The sequence below is a fragment of the Pectinophora gossypiella genome, chromosome 16 (genome assembly GCF_024362695.1).
Source record: "Pectinophora gossypiella chromosome 16, ilPecGoss1.1, whole genome shotgun sequence".
NCBI lineage: Eukaryota > Metazoa > Arthropoda > Insecta > Lepidoptera > Gelechiidae > Pectinophora > Pectinophora gossypiella.
In genome coordinates, this window is record NC_065419.1 from 7,076,311 (window position 1) to 7,092,576 (window position 16,266).

Sequence of the window (16,266 nt, forward strand, 5' to 3'; positions counted from 1 at the left end):
ATGCAAAATAGAGTCGGCAGGCAATTTACTTGATCGACTCGTTTTCATAGTAATTAATTTTTGTCAACGAACACGGATTGAATAGCTATTTTATTAGTTAACTAGCTGTCTCCGCCATCTTTACTCGGCAGAATAAAGTTTTTTTTTTAATTACAAAGGGTTATTCAGCCACATTGTTCACTTACGTACTCGGGCTTTCGCTTCGTGAACATAATCTCAGCAATTGCCTTATTATTACTTTTTACCATACCCATACTCACATACATACATAAACTCACGCGTATTTCCCACCGGGGTAAGCAGAAACTATGGAATTCTATTTGCTTCGATCCTGACATATTTCTCTTGCTTCCTCCACAAATTTTACCATAAATGCTGTAATATTTTACCCTATCTAATCTATAATTAATTATTGTATATTATCAAGTCCTGCCTGTATAACGTCGCCTCATCTGCAAGCCTCATAAGCGCTTAATTAACACATTCTTATTTTGAAAACCTGAGACTACAATTAAAAAAAAAAAGTTTTACTACTTAGTTTTGCAGGCTAGTGCAGACAATGTGGTCATGAAGAATAACGAAGAAGCAACTGAAATTCTATGAATATGAATCGAATATTTTTTTCACAACATGAATATCACGTTTAATAGCCTTTAAAGAAAACTCCTGCTAGAAATAAAGGAAAATGTTCTCTGCATCCGTTTTTCGGTGGACACGAAGCAGTTGATCCCGGCCGTAAAACACCTCTACTAACCCGCAGTGGTTGGTTGAAGGGAGGCCTGTGCCCAGCACTGGGACGTATAGGCTGTTTATGCATGTTATGTTCTCTACCACTTGATTTTTAACTACAAAGCGGCCGACTGTCGATACTGTAGACAAACAGACATACGCGGTCAACGTAACATTACGTTTTAGCGTTTTATTACAAGTCTGTAAAGGAACGTTGGTCTGTCGGTGTCTTTGATGATAAAATCCGCGTGTTATGGCGGTGGTCGACGAAAAATACGACCTTTCGAAACTTACGAATTAATTGGACGAGCCGAGGGCTGTTTGTCATCACCCACGCAGGATCATTAGTCGATACCAATTAAAATCCTTTATTAAATTGAGATAAGCAATTCAATCTCAAATCTCAAGCTGTGCAAGTCCCCGAGAACGACACGTCCGATAGAGCGAAGTAGAAGAGAAGTACGAAGAAGGCAGACCCCACCATCAGATGGGAATAATAAATGCCAAGGAGATACATAGAGAATAGGTCAGATTGTTTTGTCAGGGTCATGACCCTTATGACCCCATGACCTTTATGACCCCCCCCCCCCCCCCTAACCTTACCGAATTCTCTACGGAGATAGGTTGTCTGCGACCTGCAGGGCTAACATGCACGTCATGGTCATTTTATCTATTATAATTATATCGTTTTGTCGATTGGCGCTAATATGTGAACCCAAATAAGTCATGTCGTCCCGTCAAAATACAAACAAAATCACGTGACACGCATGATAGGGAAAAAACAAAGTTATCGATTTCGACAAAATTTATCGAATCGATCGACAATTTTATCACGATGCGCACGTTAGCTCTGCTGGTGACCAGCTCCCCCCACCAGTGACATAAACGCTAGATCCACTCCTGCCCGGCAGCAATATAGACTTCGAGTTCTATACTATCATTCACAACAAATTAATTACACAGACCGACATATACATACTTTACAAATGCTTTACAAACAGAACGTACTAATGACACATGTCTCCACTACTACAAACACACGATCAATCAATATGTTTACTTTGTCGTGATTGTCCAATAAACCATTCAGCAATAGATAGCTAACCTGTGCCAAGAGTTAATGGATTACTGAAAACAGTTCGCTCGGATTCGAACCTCGGAATTAATGGCAGATACGAATTTATTTTAGTCTCTAGCACGCACGCTTCACTCACACGTCTAAGAAAATTTATAGTCGTACACCTTATTTTAGGGATCCGCTCCGTTGGCCTTTGTTTTTCACGTGAAACGACACAATAATTTACAGCTAGATGATAACGGAGCGTTTTCAAAAGATAAAAACCATTCCATTGTGGATTAGTACGATAAAAACCGTGCTTGAAGCAAAACGGCTACAGTGTTATAACTAAGTACGTTCCTTTTCTCAGTTCTGTTTTGATGAAAGAAAAATGCTAATTTTTCTCGCGAGTGTTACAAGTTTGCTGTCATTTGGTAAGCGTCGTTTTTTATGTTGTTTACTAACTTTTTAACGAAAATTGGCCAATGAACTATTCTCAACACAGTACCGTTCATCATGCTTTTCTCATTAGCAATTTCTAGAGATATTCATAATCATAATCATATCATTTATTGCGTTCCACATGGTAGGAGGTTGGTAATATAAGGTGAGTAACATATATGGACCCAGATTGGGCACAGCAATCTAAAGGAGAGTAACAGCATATTTTTAGGCTTAAACATAATAAATGAGAACAAGAGTTCACAATTTTCATTAATAAAATAATTTACAGATTTCACAAAAAACACGCTCGGCATTATAAATAAAACAAACAGTGAAGTGACTTGTATTTAATCTATAAATCATCGATAAACGTTATCTCTCATATTTGAATGCAAGCAGTTGAAAAACAAACTATTGCTTACGTCACAGGTATTTAATTCAAATCGGCTGCTACGCCGCGCCCGCGCACACTTAACAATAGTTGCCCGACTCATCTTGCCTGTAGATAAATATTTATTTATTCTGTTGACAATTGTATTTACATTGTTGATGTAGAAACATGTCGCCAGTCGCCGCGACTAAACGCGCGTGGGCGAGTGATTGTGTAGTCCATCACTCGTTACGTATTTGGGTCACTGTTGCCAGATAAGTGGCGATATTATCGCTTTACTTTAGATAGAACCGTTTGTTCGCTGTTTACACATTTGTTAACTTTGTTGAAGTTATGATAGGTAAGTTATTGCGGTTGCTGGGATCTATTAACAGCCAAAAAATGCAAATGATTTTCGGACTTTCAGGTAGTTATTCTATTCTATTCATTACGAAATGGTTAGGTAAGTTTTCCGCGTTCCCTTGACTGTATGTAGACAGCGATAGTGGTGTTTATACTATGGGTTTCTATTCTATTTAATTTTTTAAAAGCAGGACTAGAGTATAAATTAAGGAACAGAGTATAATCATTTACTAAGTATATCCAAGCAATACCACTTCGAATAGAGATAGTATAGTAGCTACCGAGAGCGAATATTTTTTCATTCTGAAAAAGCTTGGTACTTATAAAGACTTTTTCTACCATAAGTACCTAATTAAATCGCATTATTCACACTAAAACTATGTTTTCATATCTTAAAAGGCTACATACATACATAAACTCACGCCCGTAATCCCTAATTGGGTGGGCAGAGCCACAAGTAATCAAAGACAACTAAAAAAAAGGCTACACTGAAGCAATTCATCTAAAAAGCAATAAGTAGATAATTATTGCAATTTGACATTTGCGCATCGGAAAGAAATTGCGTAATGGCAACTAATTTTTAAACATAGCAATGTTTTGTTTTTTAGAAAACCCCCTGGTCGCCTCCTAATAAACCAATAGTGCAAATATCCGCATTGCAGGCTTGATTTGTTCCACTATCGCAAGAGGTAGTGTTACAATAGAGACGCGTACGCAGCGGCGGCGGCCGGCGTGAGCAATTATGTCAGGCGCCTATCAACCACTTTCTCGCGCCAGATCTTTACGCACCGATAGCCAAACAACTATTGCCTTACACGAGCCTGAATTTGCAACTCTGTGACACTTCTCTCGATCAGATGAACTAGAAGACGTCACGTACATAATCGTGCCGACATGAAAAGCAAGACGTGCTTATTTTAAAGAAGCAGCTGGAAAATCGCATATGCAAAACGGTTAAAAAGCATCTTAAAAGCAATATGACACAGTGCATTTTGTTAACGCACGCCAAAACTTTTGCCTTTAAAAACACATTTAAAAGTACCGATATTATCTTTCTCGTATTATGTCTCGATCCGCTACCGGCTACATTCTTTCACTTTCCAGAAAAGATAAGACTATTAACCGATAAAAACCGTTTAAGTATAGGTTCGACATATTTATAGGGAGAGCGCAACAAGTAATATGATAAACGCTATCTTCGTTTAAAAGCGAAAGAAAACCCGATCCAGTTAAGTGGCCGTTGGACGCGGCGCGGCATACCGACGCATCGAGAGCGGATTCTCTCGCTTTCAATAATTACGTGCGTACGCGCCGAGTGGATCGGCACGACGTCTGATGGCCGGCAAAATGGCGCGAAACGCGAGAAAATGACATATGATTGCAGCGGTTAAAACAAACGTAAACTGCGCTCCGAAGCAGTCATTACACGGCGGACAAGTCGATCGGTTGCAATGAGGGAGGAAGGAAATTCAGGACTTATCAGAGCGCGGCAATGGATACGGTGGAGGCGTCTCCGGAGATGAACTTTCCTTTCGAACTTGTAATTTTGTTGTCCGACGCTAGGGACTGAATATTCCAGCATAGCATCAGGACATGAAGGCCTGTGTAATCAGAGGCATTTCTGACACCTGGTGTTGATCAGATCCAATACTGATGCGAGCTCCTTCAAAAGCGGTGTAATAATAGAGTACTAACAAAAAACCAATGAAGTTGTTTCTGTGAAAGGCTTTCTTTCATTCTTTCTCCCGTAATACAGTTCTTAACTCCACGATCAAGCGGCCGCTAACAATTCGATTGGACATGCATTGGACGCGCAAAATGCCATAAGTCAAGAATAACATGACAGGTTGATACCGTGTGCCTGCAACCGTAGGTTTTGCGATGCAATTGATAACCTGCAAGTCAATATAACCGCGCATAACCCGCTGCAAATGTCGACAGACATACTTTACTTATATCTATTACGAACGTATCAATCACCGGTTCAGATTATAGATATCTATGTACTTAAATGCGAGATCGATGTAATGATTCTTATTTAGTAATTTATAAGCGTCACAATAACAGTAGGTACTTGGGTATTTCATAAAAATAACTTGTACTTTATAGAAATAGGAGAAACGCAATCATTTTCGGTAATACTTCATTCTATGTCTGCGACATGCACAAGCTCGGTGAAGTGTGGATACTTAATATGCTGCCTACCCCAGTCAGTGTCGGCCCTAGGGCAGTGCGAGGTGTGCCACCGCACCGGGCGCCGAAATAGGGGGGGGGGGGGGGGGCAAAATCAGCCAAGACTGGTCCACCCGGAAACTAAAACTTCATCGGGTTAAGTTGCGGCCACATAAAACTCATACCGGATAGCCGTAAACAACATTTTTAAAATATTTAAATACATAGGTAAATTTCTGCTTCTATGCTGTTCTGGGAGCATATAAAAAACATAGAACACGTTCAGCTGCTTCTCTTCCCGGGCATGTCGTAAAAACCGACAGAGGGATTGTGTCCTCTAACATGATGGACTAATGTTATGGGCGATAGGCTGATCCCTTATCACCATAAGGTTCATCATATCCATCTTTGGAATTCGTATCAACAGTGGCTGCAAGTTGTCTTTGATTACTTGTGGCTCTGCCCACCCCATTAGGGATTACGGGCGTGAGTTTATGTATGTAAATTTCGGTGGCCGTAAACTAATCGAAAAATTAGTTAAAGGAAAGATTAGTTATTTCTAAATGGGTTCCATAATCATAACCTATACATATACGTACCTAAACCACATATCATTATAATCTAAACGTGTCAAATCGCGATTTCCAGTGGCATCAGAAAGCTGCCTCTACCAGAGATGTCTCGGCTGCCACCCAGAGGAGATCATCTGGACAGGTACAGTGAAGGATTGTCAACCGTCAAACTGGGTGACTCCGGAATGGGTGCACAACCTCGGGCACCCCCCACCACACACAGACTCCAGGATACCTATAGAATACCGGTGCTTGAAGATGGTCGCTACGCCAGATGACAAATCTTGTAAGTATTCCATCATCATATCTATCTTGGAGCAGTTGGAACGAATGTCAGGAATGGTTGCGGATTGCAAGAGCAGGACAGAAGTGGCGTGCGGCAGTTTCAATTTGAGTAAACGTTACAACCGCGTTTGTGGTCATACTTATTCCATACAATATTCTTCCATTCTACACATTCATTCATTCATACATTCTATTTTTTTATATATACAGGTATATGATTTCATGTCACTAGGCAAAAATACGATGTCACTAACACCCTGTTTTATATGATGATTCATTCACATTTCCCCTTCCTGAACCACGGTTTAATTGGTCAAAGTGATCATGACTAGATATAGTCAAGAATTGACTTCATGAACCATGTCTTACTGTCTTATCAAGTATGCTTCCCATTTCCACTAGCTTTAACAAACTACAGACGCAATTCTATCAAAAAAAACTAAAACGTCACTTATTTTTTCAGTTGGCAACACAGTGGACGTGATACGCGGCTGCGTGCCCAGAGCGCAGGTGGACTCAGTCTGTCTCGGTCTGGTAGCGGTGGAGCGAGCGAGAGGTCACAGCGACGCGCGGTGCTCCATCTGCAACCGCAACAACTGCAACTCTTCAGCGCGGGCGCATGTGCAAATCTTAGTGCTTTTATTTAGCGTTATACCATACTTTGTGCTTAGATGAGTGTGAAATTGTGTGGATGTTTTATACGTTTTTTTCTAGACTTGTTAAGGGTACAAATGTGTTTGATAATATATAGTTTGTAATGTCAGGCAGTTACTATACTAAGACTACTTTTAAAACGTTATGTGTGACATAACTCAGTAGATTATTTTGTGGGTAGAAGTTATGTATGATAAAAGATAACAATAATCAAATACTAGTTGTATGTACCTACTTTAAAGAGGATATTATGTACCTGTTATAGTAAGAAAATACAAACATTTTAATAGAAGCATATATGTTTATTCTCTTAAAATTTGAACTTCAGTGCTTTGTTACTACATATGGGAGATACACAACCTTTATGAATAAATTAGGCAAACATTTAATGCAAAACCAGAATAAAAAATAATCTGTTATAAAAAAGTGACCGACTAGTCTTTTTAGCAGAATAATTGTTAAAAAAACATAAAAAAGAAGTTACAATACAAAAATCCAATTAATATTAAAGAGTATTTTAATAAAATTTATTTAAAAAAGCTAAATTATTAGGCGCTTAAATATACTCTATAAAAATTGCATAATTTGAAATTATACTTTGAACCTAAAAATAATAATCACAAATAATAGTCTTTCCTATACATAAATCTAAATTATCTTATTTACTAAGTTACAATCACAGGTACTTCGTGTTATAAATGCGAATATGTACTAGATTTTGTACAGAACATTCCAGATCTTATTACATTCGAGGCGATTTTAACATTCTATATTTACTAAGACAAGTCAACAGAGATGTTTCTAATACTATCACATGTGATTGGAATATTATATTAAAAAATGTTGGTAAGAGGTTAATAGAAAATTAATTAAAATTCATGCTCTGCTGACCTCTTCATGTAATAAATTTACACATAATCAAAGTACAAACATCTTAATTACAAATATAAAAGTTATCTCACGGTAAGTTTATTAGGCAAGGTTATTATAAAATGTTATTTTAGGCCATCTTTCCAAATATTGATAAAAAAGTACAAAGTGATGCATCATTATGCTGTATATATTTAAAATTAAAATTTTGACTATAACAAAACAATCGAAATTCAAAAAATCAAATCAAATTCAATTCAATATCAAATTTGAATTCGCGATTCTAATTTTAAATTTTGTTTTCAAATAAACATACTTTGACGGCATTTTGCCGTAAATCTCCGATAACTTGCCTGTGTTAACAAGCCACTAATTTAACAATACTTGCAACTAAAATAACATTTATATCACATCAACGCCAAGGCACGCGTTCAAAATGCCAAATCTGTCCTGTATCCTTCTCCCTACACCTTTTAGCTGTCAAAGGATCCCCGACCCCGTGTTTATCATTGGCTACAACTAGTGTCAAACACTGACCACTAGAAGTCTTCAACCTTGGTCCTTTTTGCTGCCAAATTTGTTTCTTTTTATCACTACAACTTTTCCACACCGCTCGACCATTTCCTTGCTCCAAACATAAGCCTTCGTCCGCCATGATTCGGCCTTCTGGAGTGTACACCACTAACCTTTCAAGGTCGAGGTCACTGGCGCAGTGGACCCCTGCCGCCGGACCCCCCAACCCTGGGGTCCCAGCAGTTACACCTATGCAAGCTCCTTTATCGTTCTTAATCCGCCCGAACCACCTATCGTCAGTTGGAAAGAAGTGCTGAGGCCATACATTCTCTAAATACCATTTGAAGCTTTTGCATTTCAAGTTTTTCCTGAGCTGATCCCTATCTGCTACGGTTTGTAAATCTCTGATAGCTGCTATAGCCGGATTGAACTTGAAGAAGAAGTCCGCCCATTCGTCCATCCAAACGGATGCTGCCCGAGCTAAGTTCGCGTTCAATACTTTGGCGACTCCACCTGGGTACTTATAAGGACTGTGCCTTCTAAATATGTGCCCGACTCTCGAACACGATGTGATTTCGACCCTAGCGCCGCATTGCCACGCTCTCCAAGACAATTCTAAGTTTTCCGCCCCCCATATGAGCATACCTTCATCATAGCCACCCAATCGCCAGAACAAGCTTTTCCTTACGGCAAATAGTCCACCAGCCATCGCAGGAGTAGGATACGGCTTCGAAGGGTCTTCTGACTTCTTCAATAGCACTTCAGTACTGGGCATTAACCATCGGAAGTGTAACCGCCAACTGAATGCGCCCCAATGCGCGTCTATGCTTTTCGTGTAAGCTAAAGTGTCCTCTGATAGTAAGTCTATATGGGGACAGATGAACACATCGTCGCTCCCTGCCCGGTCCAATAGAGGCTCAATCCATCCCGGTGTCACCTGAAACGAGATATCATACTTTACGAGATAACCGAAACATTCTTTGCTAACTTGCCGATGCAAAAGAACGAGATTCGACACAATATGCTTATTTGGCTTTACATCTTTTTCTTCAAACGAGTTATACATACATACATACATACTTATAATCACGCCCGTATCTCTATAGAGGTGGTCAGAGCCAAAAATAATCAGAAGACAACTTTCGACCACTTTTAATACTTTTGAACCTTTCCTTCGGATACATAATGTATTAATACATACATAAACTCACACCTGAATTCCTTATTGTCATATCGATCTATACCGACAAGACCTTTCCTCAACATACATACACATACATAAACTCACGCTTATTTCCCATCGGGGTAAGCAGAGACTATAGAATTCCATTTGCTTCGAAACCCAAAACACCTTTCCTCAAAACATGCTTAATTTCATAATAATCATAAAATCATGTGTACCTCACAATGAGCGTCTAGAAACAGCAGCACATCCCCCAATGCAGTCCTCGCGCCCATAAGCCTAGCACCGACCAGCCCCTTGCGTTCCTTATTACGTAGCAATCGAACTTTGTCCAACTTAGCCACTGCATCTTCCAACTCTTTCCCTAGATACTTTCTTTCACTAGCGTCATCTACTAGAATAATCTGGAATAATGGTGATAAAAATATTAAATTTTAAAGTACCTATAAGTTAGTGACATAGTAACGAAAACTTTGAGGGATGATTGGGACTATGAATCTTAGTTCATATCAAATGGAATTTTCCGTCGCAAAATAAATTTAAAAAACCACTAAAATCCACTTTTCTTACAGGAAATTCCTTCATATGATATCAATTGAGAATCATGGTCTGAATCATCCCCCTCAGTATTCAATACGGTCTCACTTATACCCTAGTACTTATATGGCTACATGTACGTACTTGTACGGGGTGTAAGTTACATCGTAACGAATACTGAGAGGAATGATTCAGACCATGATTCTGAGTTATATTCACTTTTATAATATTCGAATATTCCGCTATAAATTGCAAAATTTGTAGAGGAAACAAAGAATTACTAATTTAGATCAAATACATCATGTTGGAATAGAATCGCCATTACAACATGGCCGGGAGCTCAAGGAGTAATAATACAACTAAGCATTTATTTTTACTTTCAGCAAAGTTTTTTTTTACTTGGCCGGAAAAGTCCAAAAGAGAAGTTTATAATTACTTACCTCTTTTAATAATGACTCCGGTGACCGCAGTAGAACAGACATGACTGTTCTCATGAGGGTTGACCAAGCTTCATTGTGAAACACAATGATGACGCTTGCTGTAGGCAGACTATCTATATTGTACTGTACTTGCTTACAACTGGAAACAGAGAGGAAAACCAGGTATTAGTATGTACCCACGTACAGTATTGAAGGCAGTACTTTTATACTGTTGGCATAACAACATAACATAGCATAACGGCAGCCGTTGTCATAATGATGATAATGACAATTTATTTGATAACATTCGTTGCAGGTCATATTAGTTCACAACCTATCATATGTATGTATGTGTGTTTATTACAATTATTCCATTATATTACTTATTCCAACAAAAATAAATTGTATAAGTAATTACATTAATAAATCTGTCTAAAATTACAAATTGTGTAATTCGGTTTTAAATACTAGTTCATTAAAATGAAGTCGATAGAGGCAAGTCTAGGAGTTCGGTAAAACAATAAAAGTTATGGTTTAGTAGCCAGGTTCTCATTTTGTATTTAAAACATTGCAATGATGGTGCATTTCGTATAGATAGGGGTAGGCGGTTGTATATTGATGGGCCTAGTACGTACACTGACTGCTCCGACCTAGCCAGCTTGTGGGCAGGAGCCACCAGCCGGTCGCGGTGGGCGTTGCTGCGAAGGTTGTGAGTGTCTATAGCACCCTTACGTTTAAACGCATCAGTATTAGTATAAGGGAACATGGCGACTTGTAGGGTCAAGATACTTGGCAAGGTCATAATACGTAATTCTTTAAAATGATTACGGGCTGACTCGTCGCTTGGGATACGAGCGATGCTACGCACCGCGCGTTTCTGCATTCTGAATGCGCGCTCCCAGTCCGCCCCTCGACCCCATACCTCAGTATCATAATGCTAGTATAGAATGCACCGTGGCAAAATAGCACGTTCTGACTATGTTCTTGGTCGCGGTGAAGGCTAGACAATGCAGTGCGTAGCAAGCCCGGCCGAGACGCGTACAAACGGACGCTCAGCATTTTTGGGGTCCGGCCATTTAAGTTAAACCGCATGTAACATGTTTTTTTCTTTATTTAGTGCATTATTTCCACGGAACGTTCAGTTTCTGCAGTGACCACTTCGGTTACGTCATCCGCATATATGAACACCTCTGCACCTTTTAAGGTATGGTAAATAAGATATTCGATAAACAGGAGCCTTGCGGGACTCCCATTATATTATTGAGTTCGGTTGACTTTATTCGCCCTCGATCACCTACCACGAGTTGTGTTCTATCTCTCATAAAGGACACCAACACACTGTAACGGAACCAACCCCAATAACCAACATAATATTCGGAGTAAGAATCGGAGAAGCAAAGGGTGGCTGGTACGATGAGTGAAGGGAGAGCCTACCCTGATAGGGAAAGAGGGCGTGAACATATTATTATGTTTGTTTTATTAAGTGTGTTACTTTTTTATACGCATTCCGAAGAACTTTACACCATGGGAATCCCATACTCTAGGGTAGGTACTTGAAAAGGTTTTTATAACCATTTCATAAGAAATACTAAAGCCAAAAACAAAACGTCAAATAAATTAAAATATTAGAAGTAACTTTTGTCTAAGTGGCTAGCAAAATGGGCATTCCAACCAAATACAAAGGACTCGATTGTTGGCAATAAAGTATAGGAATGATTGCACTTAACATATGCAATGCAGATGTAGAAAGCTTAATGGTTTTTGGGAAAAAAACAACTTGAGAACGGGTGGGAAAAATGTTAGAGAGAACGGAAGGATCGAGGACTTGCCCATCGGACGTCGTGGGAGCAGGTCGTGACCGACGAGAGTGTTGTGAGTGTAGTGAGTGGGAAAACTGTAGGGGTTGGAAAGACTGTAAGGGTTGACGCTGTAGTTGAGAAAGGCGAGCCGGGTAGCTAGAGGGTGGAGTCGTACGGTGTTGCTGAGAGGAACAAAGCGATCTGAAACATCGGTTTCACGTCTCAAGTAAGAATAGGTGTAAGATTAGGATTGGTTACGATCATTGGGGGAGTAACAAAAGAAGTATATTGGGTGTATATTGTGTTAAGTATAATGGTATAGGTTGGATAAGACAGTAGATTAACTCTAAAAATTATATTGCTTCTATTGTGATTGAGTTATAACTTTGACACTACAGCAAGGGTTAAACGTACATATTCAATATCTACTTATATTATTTATTCACAAAATTTCTCTTCAACAACCGTTCCAAAATTGACATATAGGTACAAATGAATCTGGATATTACTAGATGAATATTATAATATTTATGATTATTATTTTATTAAGTATATCAATTATGTTTTATATTATGACTATGTTGAAGATAACAATTTATATTATCTAAAAAATGATATGTGATGCAGTGTTTTATTTTGCCTGTGAATAATATGACCTATATAACAGAAGTCAAGAACTAAAGAAGATTAACATTCTAACAGACAGATTTATTAAATATTAGATTTAAAGCATGTTCCTTTAATTATAAATTATTTAATATTTGCATGCTATATGGTTGAATGATGGACTTTTTTGTTACAATGTATTATTTAAGCCCCCTCCGGTTGATTGAGGGGAGGCCTGTGCCCAGCATTGGGACGTATATAGGCTGTTGATGATGTATTATTTAAATAAAAATAAAATAAAATAAAATTATTTATTTAAGATCTTTTATACCACTCTAGAGCTAATAAATTTCAATTCAGTTACCTTTCACTCCTCATGTCAGGAAGACTGCGATTAATGGATATCTTATCACTAACGAGTATATTGTACGAGTGGAGGGCATACAGCTCTCTTGCCCTGATGAGCTCGCGTGGAGACAGCTGGACTGGTCTTCCACCCTCCCCCGCCCCGGGCACTGGCGAATAGTTGTTGGCGTTTATTTCTTCTGGAAAATTGAAAAGGACTGAATGAATTAAAAAAAGGACAATAACAGTTAATATACAACGAAAAACTTAAGTTAAAGTGAGCTAAAGCGGGCTTAAAGAATGTTTCTACCAACTACAGCACTCGCGGCATAGCAATCGCACCGCGCGCGCGTGAATTATATCGAGGGCTTTATAGCTGTACTGGGTTTTCTCTATTGGCAATAACCGTCGATAAAAATCGCGGCGCGCGCGTCGCCGTTGCCGTGCATAATATTATTATACTGACGTAGATTCAAAAATTTATCAGTTTTAAAAAGTTTATCTATAACAGTTACATTGATTAAATGATTCTGATTCTATATCAGATTCTACAGTATCAGGGACTTAATACTACTGCGGGTAAATTAGCAACTTAAAACACCTTACCCCCTATTTAAAGTAGCATGATCAAAATGACAGCAAAACAGACACAACAAAATAGAATATCGCCTAGTTGAAAAGATACGAGAGATGTCTTTTTCACACTAAAAACATACAGCTAAGTATGAAAGAGACGAAAGATATGTCACTCACGCTACGACAAATAGGGTAAATTTCCTAATATTTGTCATCATGTTAAAGAAGTTAAATGATGTACATACTGTATGATATCAAATCACCTTTCTCCTTCATTACATTAAATTGATACCATAACATAACAAATACTTTATTGCACAAAAAGGAAGATACAAAATAAAAGAAAAATAGAAAGAGTTTAATAGGCGGCCTTACTGCTAAGTATCAATATCTCTTCCAGGCAACCTTTAAGTATAGAAGATATTGCATTACCCATATACCTTAGTTAACTTCCACTCATTTCCATTGCCAGGGCAGGTTAAAATTATAAGAAACATTCGAATTCCTTCCCTTCCGTACTTTATGTCCTTAGCTATTTAAAATTAATTGGAATAAATTGGTACTACCTTCTGAGAGATTTCCTCCAGCGCTGCCACCAACATAGTGTCCAACTATGACCCTCATTCCGCTCTTATCTACATAAGAGTTTTCATCAAAGTGTAAACTGGAATATGATAAAAGAAGTTTGATCAATTGTACCTTTTACTCAATAATCCATTTCTAGATCTAAGATTAATCATCATTTTCCTATATTTCATGGGGGTCCGCTTACCTAACCAGTAGGATTTAACAGGTCTGGTTATTGAGTATTTTTTTTTTAAATCAAAGTTCAATTTTAATTTCAGCCTTTGTTGACAAAGGCCTCAGCTTAAACCCTTTTTATAATTTCCAGTTTTCCAATCATAGTTACCTTTTGAACCAAGGTTCTTTATTTTTCGTTTTCAATTTGTATAGTTCTAGACTCACATAAAACATGGCATTTATTAAAAATATTAACATTGCTATTAGAGTGACAATCTTTTTCTTCCTCCCTCTGCATAGTGACAGGCAAAAATCCTGAAAATAAATGTTATTTGAAATTGATTTATTTATTTAGGTACACATACAGCAATACATAATGAAACTTTTACAGACAACATTATAAATAGAAAGACTTGGTATATAATGCTTCCCAATTACAAATAAAAAAAATAATAAATATAGCAAAGGGTCATTAGACCTTACATGATCTAGGCTATAGTCCACAGCTGGGCAAAGGCTGTCCTACAGACAGCCTAAGACCATGATCCCTAGGTCAGTCATATAAGGATGGACCCCATTTGAAATTCTCAGATGGATTGGGGCTAGACTAGAAACCTCAATCCCAACACTCTTTTATGATCCCGGGATTTCTGAAGTATATTTCATTACCAACATTATAAAGTTTATAGAGTTGGTAGATGATTTATTAAGTCTATATCACTACTTATTTAAAATTTAATACCAAAAGAGAATAAGTAGGCCAAGAATCTTCAAAGTACATAGTTTGTCCAAAATGTTGTAATTATATCGACAACGATTAAAGCTTTACTCCAAATATTTACATGGACTAAAATTATTTAAAATACTGCCTTTTACATTATTTAAAACATAAGTATTTAGTTAGTTATAGCAATTATTTGAGTTACAGTAGCCACCTGTACAATCAAAAGTAAAGTTGTGAAATAAAACATACCTTTCTTAAAATCATTTCAAATTTAAACAGGATATGTAGATTATATTCTTTAATTTAGTTATAAAACTTTTATAAACCTTTTCCTTCACATTATTTTGCAAGTAAATAAAAAACGAATCACCGCAAATCACCTGCCTTTCTCCGTGTTGTACTCTCATACCTTTCATCCATCTGCCAAAACGCCAAAAGTGACATAAGTCAATGTCATCCTGCTGATAGAATACGTTTTGGAAACCCTAACCTCACTAACGTTAAATAACGTTAGTCGTTAAGCTGTTAAGTAAAGTTGGCGAGGGGCGGTGGACGTCTGGCTCAGTACCGAGTTATTTTTATAGATACTATGATAAAAACGGGGACGTACGACGCCCGCGGTGTGAGCCCTAGCATTGTCGTGCATGAATATGAAGCCGTTGCCAATAAAATGTGCAAAGGGCATCACATGAGGCTCGAGACACTCTTCGACGTACCGATGACAGTTTAGTGCAGGCAGACGTGGCCCAGACACGAAAGCAAGCTCTGTCTTACCGTCGGCGCTGATTCCTCCCCAAACCGTCCACGAACCGCCACCATAGCTGACCTTTTCTTCAATGCAGCATTGTGCATAGCGTTCTCCGTCTCTTCTGTAGACCTTGTTCCTTCCGTCGTTACCATACAGCATAATTTTACACTCATCAGAAAAGAGAACTTTGCTCCACTGTAGGTATGACCAATTTAGGTGCTCACGTGCAAAGTTAAGGCGCGCTCTTCGATGGTCTGCAGTTAATTTCGGCCCATTTGCTGGCTTATGCGGTACCAGTCCACGATCCTTCAAACTTCTTCTAATTGTAGAGTCACTTACAGCCACCCTTCGTACAACACGAAGCCGCTGCTGCAGTTGAAAAGCGTTAAGGCGTCGATTTCTTAAAGAAGTTGTTACAATAAATCGATCATCTTGCTCAGAAGTGACCCGATTCCTGCCAGATCCTGAACGGCGCGTGAACAAACCAGTCTCCCGATAACGTTTATAGACTCTATGAACAGATGACAGGCTTAGATGCAGTCTTGCAGCCACAACACGC

The 16,266-nt window shown here is 38.4% G+C and overlaps 2 protein-coding genes across 2 annotated transcripts; one reads left to right on the plus strand and one right to left on the minus strand.

Moving 5' to 3' along the window:
• Positions 1–1,853: 1,853 nt before the first annotated feature.
• Positions 1,854–6,943, plus strand: LOC126373595 (uncharacterized). Its single transcript, XM_050019781.1, has 3 exons — positions 1,854–2,220; positions 5,784–5,993; positions 6,456–6,943. The coding sequence occupies exons 1-3, from the start codon at positions 2,178–2,180 to the stop codon at positions 6,665–6,667; spliced, it is 465 nt and encodes a 154-aa protein (XP_049875738.1). The 5' UTR covers positions 1,854–2,177; the 3' UTR covers positions 6,668–6,943.
• On the minus strand, positions 6,940–15,385 carry LOC126373564 (polypeptide N-acetylgalactosaminyltransferase 3-like). Its single transcript, XM_050019726.1, has 7 exons — positions 15,209–15,385; positions 14,405–14,550; positions 14,061–14,158; positions 12,938–13,118; positions 10,190–10,328; positions 9,431–9,616; positions 6,940–8,966 (listed from the first exon to the last, which is right to left on the minus strand). The coding sequence occupies exons 1-7, from the start codon at positions 15,221–15,223 to the stop codon at positions 7,929–7,931; spliced, it is 1,803 nt and encodes a 600-aa protein (XP_049875683.1). The 5' UTR covers positions 15,224–15,385; the 3' UTR covers positions 6,940–7,928.
• Between the last annotated feature and the right edge of the window lie 881 nt (positions 15,386–16,266).

Bases quoted from the DNA above. Each gene is read 5' to 3' on its own strand.
- LOC126373595 (XM_050019781.1), top strand. From the start codon at position 2,178: ATGCTAATTTTTCTCGCGAGTGTTACAAGTTTGCTGTCATTTG. The intron at 2,221-5,783 runs GTAAGCGTCGTT...CGCGATTTCCAG, and splicing joins TACAAGTTTGCTGTCATTTG to TGGCATCAGAAAGCTGCCTC. The intron at 5,994-6,455 runs GTAAGTATTCCA...TTATTTTTTCAG, and splicing joins TACGCCAGATGACAAATCTT to TTGGCAACACAGTGGACGTG.
- LOC126373564 (XM_050019726.1), bottom strand. The intron at 14,159-14,404 runs GTAACTATGATT...ATCATATTCCAG, and splicing joins AAAGAACCTTGGTTCAAAAG to TTTACACTTTGATGAAAACT. The intron at 13,119-14,060 runs GTAGTACCAATT...TCAATTTTCCAG, and splicing joins TGGAGGAAATCTCTCAGAAG to AAGAAATAAACGCCAACAAC.